We start from the raw sequence: 7,785 nt of genomic DNA, 5'->3' as shown, positions 1-7,785 counted from the left end.
AGACAGCCACTGTACTCAAGAGATAGGATGACGCACTTGATGGATTACTTTCCACTGCTTCTGCTGTCGTGCTGCTTACTGTGGCTGCATCAGTTGAATCGTCTGTGGCACTACCCGGAGTTCCTGGAGTTTCAGGTGAGCCTGCTGCTGTGGATGGGGGCGAGGTCGGCTTTTCCGTTACTGTTGAAGATGACACAGTTGTAGTTGTTGGTGAAGTAGTTGTTGTTGGTTCGGTTGTTGCAGTTTCCGGTGATTCTGTTCTAACGTCTCCCGCTTCCCGTGCATTCAGTGTAGCGATACTCGCTGGCATTGCAGAGATACCACCCGCTGCAGGAACGTTCACCGTGTTTGCCTCGGCGGTAGGCTGTGTATTGTCTGCTGCCGTTGGCCGGGTATCGTCCGCTTCTTTAGGAGCAGCGGACGCGTCATGCTGCTCTTCTCTTTCCACCAACGTAGTTGCAGTGCCTGAAGGAACAGGGGGGACGCCTCCTTCGAACCCTGCCTCATGGGATCCAGCAGCGGCAGCACCCTCAGCAACAGGCACTGTTGCAGAAGAAGCAGGAGGAGGAGGTACTGCTTCTTCAATACTACTTAAGTCTGCATCCGGCGGTGAGGTAACAGTTGTAGTAGCAACATCCGCAGTAAGAGGAGATGCAGCAGAAGCAGCAGGAACCGCTGTCTTAGGAGGATCTAGCTCTGCACCAGAGGGAGAAGGAGCAGTAGCAGCATCCCCAGCAAGAGGAGCTGCAGCAACAGGAGCGGTGGAAGGAACTTCCGTCTTAGGTCGGCCTATGTCTTCATCAGAGGGAGAAGCAGCAGGCGGTTCTGCGCTCGTGCTGTCCTCGTTGCTCTGAGTTTCCGGCATAAGATTGCCTGCGCGATGCCCACAAACAACGCAGCCACGGGACCAGGTGAATTTATGCTTTTATCTCTTCATCAGCTACATTTCTTCTTTGTTTAATCCTACGCTCAGTGTAAATTCCTACCGTTATCTCCTTCGTGAGACCTGCTGTCGCCGTCGCCGTGGTTGGTGCTAGCGCCTGCTCCTGCGGGCAAAGCAAATCCATTGAAGCAATGAGCGAACAAAACCAAAAGGAGTAATGTGAAGCGAATAACACCTTTTACACCGCCCAATTGTGTAGAAACAACTGAAGTACATCCCTGCCATTCCTTCTGGCTCTACGCAACTAGGAGGTACGAAAACATCTCAGTGGACTCTATAGAGGACTGATAATACTGCACTGGCAGCCAGGCAGTTGGAAATGTTATAAATTGCATGAAAACAACTCGTGTAGCGTGAGGCGCCATTCGCATTCTCTGGTACAGGTTTCTGTCTCTCCTCGTCTGCTGTCTCGGCGGCAAGCTGACAGTGCTCGCCAACTGCGCGTTTGTTGGTAAGCTTATATTCAGCCAATACAGCCAAAAATATACATTTTATTACCTGGGGCAACGGTACCAGAGAGGGGCAGTTTGCCCTCGGTATCTACGGCGGCACAGAGGGCGTAGGCTGAGATGGCCGTCAAGACATTGAGGATCCCCATGTTGGCGTGTTGCAGGGTGTAAACGGACAGACCCTTGAAAGATAAATGTGATTTAAAAGACAACAAACAAATGAAATACAAAATAAAGAACAGGAGAGGCAATATTGACTCAGTGGACCAACACAAGTCTCCACCGGTCCTGCCTTGAAGCAACCTCGGGGGGGACCGCCAGGCGCTCGGTTTTCCGGCTGTTCCGGGTTGTGCGGAAAATATACCAGTCAAATCTGTAACAACAACTGGAAACAATTTGTTTTTCTTCAACACAGAAAATACCTAACTGTCCAGGAAACTATGTTTCGAATATGACCGACTTTATGTCTCAGTTTCCTATGACGCAGCGTCCTTCGCCGCCGCCGACGAAATCTGATAGGACAACGACGAAAGTGAAATACGCATTACCCCCCGAATATTTCACAAAAATTTAATTGCCCTGATTATGTACACTACTTTGCTTTCTGTTGGTGGCGTTTGGTTGACCGAAGTACACCTCTGTCGATACCGGGTTGTCCAAAAATATGAAGTGTGAACTGAGAAAAAGCCACAGATGCAGGCCAAGAGAGCCAGCTATAGTTTGTCTTTAACTGCATAGGAAAACTGCTACTTCTACATGGGAAACGGCAGAGATAAAACATATTCTGCTGAGTTGTTTATGTTTTCTCCTGTTTTCTCCTTCCAATAGATGGAGCAGAGGAACACCGAGATGGCCAACGAAGTCGAAGAAGAGTAAGCCGCGAAGGCAAAGAGAAATAGAATACGTCAGGGGACACACTTTGTCCAGCCTTCGGCTCACTGTTGACTAATTTTCCAGTAGAGTGTTTTCTGTAAACACTGTTGTACAGAGTGGAGTCCAGTTTGCCATATGGGGGCTGAGTTCGGTGATTGACACGGACTGGCTATTCTGCAACAGCACGGTAGACTACGGAGGCTGTTACACTTCTTAAGAGCAAATACACAGCCGATGCAGTACGGTGTACAGCATTGCTACGGTGGTGTATTCACTCTTTAGCGGTGGACAGACTCGAGGGGCATTTGCATGATATTGGCGTAGATTGAGAGAAGAAGGAAAACACCAATTTCTTCTTGTTTTTCTTCTGAGGCAGCAAAGAAGGAGCTGACGGGGTGTTTGAAACCGACTGAGCTAGTAGCCTGCCCTGCATTCATGTTCTCAAAGTTATGTGTTTGAGTGGGGAAACCCAATGCGCGCATCCAAAAACCGAGTTAGGCAATGTGCAAGTGAAGAAAAAAGCAAAGCTTTTGCACTGGTATGCTCCGACACTCCCACAGGTAACCCTGCGCATCGACTGATTTGAAGCACAAGTTTCGCCTTGCTGAGTTAGCCAAGCTGGCGGCCCATCAGCCCGGTACTAAAAAGAACAGTTTCCCCTCATTTGTTCGTATGAAAAATATAAGCAAAGAAGGGTTGTCTTTTGCTTCGTTGGAAACTGTTTAATCAGTTTCATCTGCGCAAAATGATTGAAGGAGTTCTAAGCTATAATGCCAGGGTTTGTCACTAGTCACTTGTTTGTAGCACGAGAGCAGTCCCTGATAACACCCAGAAGGACGCATGCTCAGAATAAGGCAACCAAGCGTCAAAGACCCAACCCTCGCCCATGGCGTTGCGGCGGCCTTCTGTGGCGTAGACGGGAGTGCGCAATAGGCTGCGAATGTTGAGGCGGCTCGACTCTATGGGAATAACTTTAACAAGCGGCATTTCTTCAGACAACTTTCGAGGTATCTGCGGAGCCAAGCGCTCCAGAGAGCTATCCCATCGAGCTCCCTGCACAGAAGAATCAGAAGCAGCTGTTGAATAAATGAACGCAGGTTACGGTGATGCCCAAAGGGAAGGGTAGCAGTTTACCTCAATGTACATTCCTTCTACGTAGGCGCCGTGCTCCAGGCTCTCTTCAATCTGTGAAGATGAAGTCAGCTGCGTAACTTCTGTAGAGAGCACCAGTTTATCTAGAGCTATCTTCTTCTTGCGGCTCGTTACTTGAATAAGCGCAGTCAAAAAGGAGTCCGGCATATGGAGCCCCCCCAGCCAGTAGCATTTGAGACTTCCCTGAAGGAACAAGCGAGCAAATAATGATGACGATGATGATGATGAGAAGAATGCAAGGCGTCAAATGCGTGGCGTCGGAGCGTCAGGTGGGGGTCCCATCCCTTGCTCGACTTTGTAGTACAAGGTAGCTTTCCAGATGCCTGCTGTTGCTGCAGCTGCCGGCGCATAGCAACTAGGGAGCACGGAAAAGGAGAGTTCGCTTGCCTGCGTAATCCACATGGTGTATTGATCAATTCGTCTCATCAAATGAGAGAGCCAAGAGCCTAGAGGCTTCAAACTGGGGGGTGCAAGTGCTCGCCACTGTGCGGGCAAAAAGCCTGCTTGCAGGGATAAGGCCAGGGCGTCAAGATCTCCTGACATGCCGATGTCTCCTCGAAGTGCTCGTGACAGATCTCGGAGCGATTGAGACATAGTTTCCGTCAGTATGTTCAGTCGGTCAAGTTCCTGCAGTCGCCCCCACACAGCTAAACAGCAGTAGCGTTGCTGCGTTATTGGTATGTATTCTCGTGCGTATTGCCCCAACCTCTATATCTCCTTTACAACAAATGGTTTGAAATTGAAGCACTTTAAGCTAACACCAAACAACGAACAGTGATATACCTGAGCAAGGACAACCTGTGTAGGCGTTGGTGGATCAGGGCCAGCGGAGACATAGAGGCCGTTCTCAGGTAGTTTACTGAGTATTTCTGAGATAGTTGAGACCAGAGCTTCTTCTTTAAGGCTCCCCACTGCGGAGTCACTGTTGCTCCCGGAGGAGTTCGCAATATTGATCTTCAAAAGCCCGTGCCAAATGCTTTTTGCGTTCTCGACGAAATACCCGATTTCTGCGTTCGTGTGAAGCCCAAATACCTCAGGGGTGTTGCTTGAGGGCATGTTCTGCAGACAACACAGCTCCAAAGCATGGCCCGTCTCTTTCGCGGCAGTGCAATTTTAAAAGCATGTATAAATCCGAAGATGAATAACTACATTTGAAGCGGAATATTTTATGGAGGGATGCACAACTTTTCTCCTAGGAAAACGCATTTCGTGCAGATGTAACGGAATACTGCGGCAAATACCTTTATGAATTCAATGTGTCCTGCACTCGAGCTGTCCGCGGGTAGAGCGTAGCTGATGGGGGCTTTACTGAAGGAAAACTGCCGGTAGCTGTCAAAGACGAACTCCCCCAAATACTCTTCCAAGTATGTTGCAAGCACTCGTCGGTCATAGTCATCTGTCACACGGCCTCCGTACATTGCCTCCCCAATCAAATACCTCAACGTTTCCCACGGAATATCTGAAGCTGTTGGCGGAGGAGCGCCAGGCTGCAGTTCAGCAGATTTGCCTTCGCCTTCTGCAGGAAGACCCTCGGGACCCCGCGAAGATTTACTCAAATACATTTTCACCAGACTCAGAGATATCGATAAGTCGGACTCATTGAAGTCGTAAGGCACGTTCCACCCAATTTTGCCGTACTTACGCCTCTCCTGTATATCGCATCACCAACTGTCATTTCTGTTGCTTTGTTGCAAACACCAAGGTTCTATTCTGTGGTCGAATTCAAGTCATGTGGACTTTAAGCATACCTGGACAACCGCGTGGAAGAAACTTAACGTGTACACCAGCGTGGGATATGCAGGATGCGCGCACTGCTCAAACGCGTCTTCGCGGAATAGGGAATAAGATGTTTGCAAGTTCGCCCGTAGGCCGTCAGGCGGCTCTGTCACCACCTTGAGGGAAGCCTGAGATGTTCAGAGGCAACCAATCAGAAGACAGGTAGCTTGTGAAGGCAATGCACACTAGAATCTTGCGGGAATACATCGACTGGAGTAAGGTACCTGCAGAATGCTCAGAGGGAAGTCTTGTGTTGGTTGCGTAGTCAGCCACAGGCGGAATCCGTTGTGTGGCTTCTTCATATCTGCAAAATAATCCCTGGCACAATTTACTCAGTGACAATGACTGGCCTTCGAAACTAAATAGTGGTGAGTGCCTTCTTAATGTTTTCCTTTTGTATACCTTGTAGCAATTTAGCTAGCGTCGAAAGCCATCCTGGGAGCAGGTGGCAGTTCTGCAGCATTATCCAAAATCCTCGTTGGTAACCAACTTCTACGAGCTGTCCGGCTTGCTCCCCCATGCCCTGCCCTATGGAAAGGTGTCGAAATTTGTTGCCTAAAACAAGCAAAATAGACAATCAAACGTATGCGTAATGGCTGGGCAACGCGTGGAGTCCTGAAGTTGGCTCATCAGGAGGTGCAACATGGAACGCAACGAGCGAAGTGCTTATCCCATCTGGCGTAGCTCGGCTGACCTGCAAGACCCATGGACTCGGCAAGAGCAGAGACAGCGGCGAAAGGGTTGGCACCGGGGGACAATATCAGAAGGATTGGCGAAAGCTCGGAGGACTGCGCATATATTTTAGAGTATCTGCAGGCAAGCAATATTTTGACGATAAAGACAGCCGGGAATGAGTCATGTTAGTCCACTTCCATCGCTCTGCATAAAAGTTCAATAAGCGTCCTGAAGGGGCTCTCAGTTCCTCACTGCAGCGTTGGCGACTGCACGTAGTGCTCATTTAGTCTCCACTGAATAAAATGTTTGATGGCGTTGTGGACTCTATCCACACGAAAGACGCGGACAACTATTAACTTTTGGAACGGAGACAGCACTCTGCTCCACTGGCCAGGCATGTCAGCTTTTTCGGCTGAGTCATCTTCTGCCCACTCCTTCCACGCCTGAGGGCCCCGGGACACCAATTACTAGAGGGAACATTTCCCACTGGCCTCGTCGTTCAGCCACAGCCCCGCAGGCAACCTCTATGGCAAGTTGCAATTCAACTGAAGGGCCATGAATAGGTACTGAGGAAAACTTTGTTCTAATGTTCAATAGGAGGCCGTCACCGTCCAGAAAGTTAAGGGCTCACCTGGGGCTCGGCGAGGACGTTTTCCCGCAGTCCCTGGAAGGCTGGACTGACCGTGCTTAACTTAAACAGATCATTCCATCCACTGTCTGGTATCCAGCTGAACTCCTCGGGCTTCGTTTCCCCTTCGGAAATCGTGTTACTCCCCTTCAAGAAAAAGTCAAGCTCTTCTTCAGGGAGCTTGCCGTCATGCCGCATGATCATTGTGGTTAAATGAAAAGCGAAAATAAGTCTCTGACTTTCAAACAAACCTAGAGACACAAAGGGAGCAATATGCGGCTAGGGAATTAACTGAAGCCGATGCAAAAGAAAATACCGCCAGTGGATATTGACGAAAGAAAAGCAGTTGCTTGCCCTCTGAAAGGAACGCCTTTCTTCAGTTGCAGTTGGGAAGTTTAAGAATGGGTGCTAACGGGAGGCTCACCTAAGCTTATGTAGTCATATGATAGTTGCGTGACCTTGTCAACAAGGCTTTTTAGGCGGTTCTCTAGTATTCGGTCCTGCCGTGCTTCTCGTAAGGCTACTCGGAAGGTATGCAAGAATGTATCAAGAGAGTATTCTAACATGGGCGAAAGGTTTCTCATTCCATCCATGCTAAAGTACACGACACTTCCTCGCTTTGCAACACTGTAGAACTCTTGCCGCTTCTGTGACAAACACAAGTACCAGCAGTGAGGCAACTTACTAATCAATTTCTTATTGCGTGGTGCTGAACATCTGGGGGATTCAACGATTAAATCTTGAAGTATTTTTGATGGAAGGCATGAGAATATGAGTCTGACCTCCTNCTGGGGGATTCAACGATTAAATCTTGAAGTATTTTTGATGGAAGGCATGAGAATATGAGTCTGACCTCCTCTATTTTCACGGATGTTGACTTGGCCTCTTCAAGGAATTGCTCTATCTCGAGAGCTTTTGTTTTTGTATTTTGGAGAGTCTCAATCAGGTCCTCGTTGTCTAAGGGGCTTCCTTTCGAGTGAGCGAGCTCATGGAGCAGTGTATTCTCCAGATGCTGCAAGTGCCCATAGGAATTGGCAAACGTTTTTATAATTGTAACTCAAAAAGCAGTAAGGAGTGGTAACGAGGGCATGCATGCACTTGTTTGCCCGTACCTTCAACATTAGACGGCCTTCGCTCATGCGCTGTACAAGTTCTTGACGCTGACTTTCTAACTCAGGCACTTCGTTGCCGACGACTATTGCCAGCATCTGCTCGGCAAGTCCACTCATTGTTACCTGTTTTCCACAATGAGCAGAGAGTTGCCCGGAACTTACGGAAAGAAAACAACT

The 7,785-nt window shown here is 48.8% G+C and overlaps 2 protein-coding genes across 2 annotated transcripts in view; both read right to left on the bottom strand.

The window, feature by feature from the left end:
• The window catches only part of EMH_0023870 (uncharacterized protein), a gene marked incomplete at both ends in the record, with an annotated part of 2,450 nt that extends 909 nt beyond the window's left edge, over positions 1-1,541 (bottom strand). Inside the window, 3 exons of the mRNA XM_013502210.1 lie at positions 37-873; positions 987-1,046; positions 1,442-1,541. Of these exons, the coding sequence (XP_013357664.1) occupies positions 37-873; positions 987-1,046; positions 1,442-1,541 (997 nt within the window). The remainder of the gene's footprint in view (positions 1-36; positions 874-986; positions 1,047-1,441) is intronic.
• A 1,510-nt stretch (positions 1,542-3,051) lies between these two features.
• EMH_0023860 (uncharacterized protein) overlaps positions 3,052-7,785 on the bottom strand; it is a gene marked incomplete at both ends in the record, with an annotated part of 8,860 nt that continues 4,126 nt past the window's right edge. Inside the window, 12 exons of the mRNA XM_013502209.1 lie at positions 3,052-3,318; positions 3,400-3,600; positions 4,201-4,476; positions 4,659-5,066; positions 5,166-5,321; positions 5,418-5,497; positions 5,888-6,003; positions 6,121-6,311; positions 6,500-6,747; positions 6,921-7,143; positions 7,350-7,508; positions 7,609-7,704. Of these exons, the coding sequence (XP_013357663.1) occupies positions 3,052-3,318; positions 3,400-3,600; positions 4,201-4,476; positions 4,659-5,066; positions 5,166-5,321; positions 5,418-5,497; positions 5,888-6,003; positions 6,121-6,311; positions 6,500-6,747; positions 6,921-7,143; positions 7,350-7,508; positions 7,609-7,704 (2,421 nt within the window). The remainder of the gene's footprint in view (positions 3,319-3,399; positions 3,601-4,200; positions 4,477-4,658; positions 5,067-5,165; positions 5,322-5,417; positions 5,498-5,887; positions 6,004-6,120; positions 6,312-6,499; positions 6,748-6,920; positions 7,144-7,349; positions 7,509-7,608; positions 7,705-7,785) is intronic.

Source organism: Eimeria mitis, genomic scaffold (genome assembly GCF_000499745.2).
Source record: "Eimeria mitis Houghton genomic scaffold, Emh_scaff855, whole genome shotgun sequence".
Taxonomy (NCBI): Eukaryota; Apicomplexa; class Conoidasida; order Eucoccidiorida; family Eimeriidae; genus Eimeria; species Eimeria mitis.
This window is presented reverse-complemented; position numbering and strand designations above follow the sequence as displayed.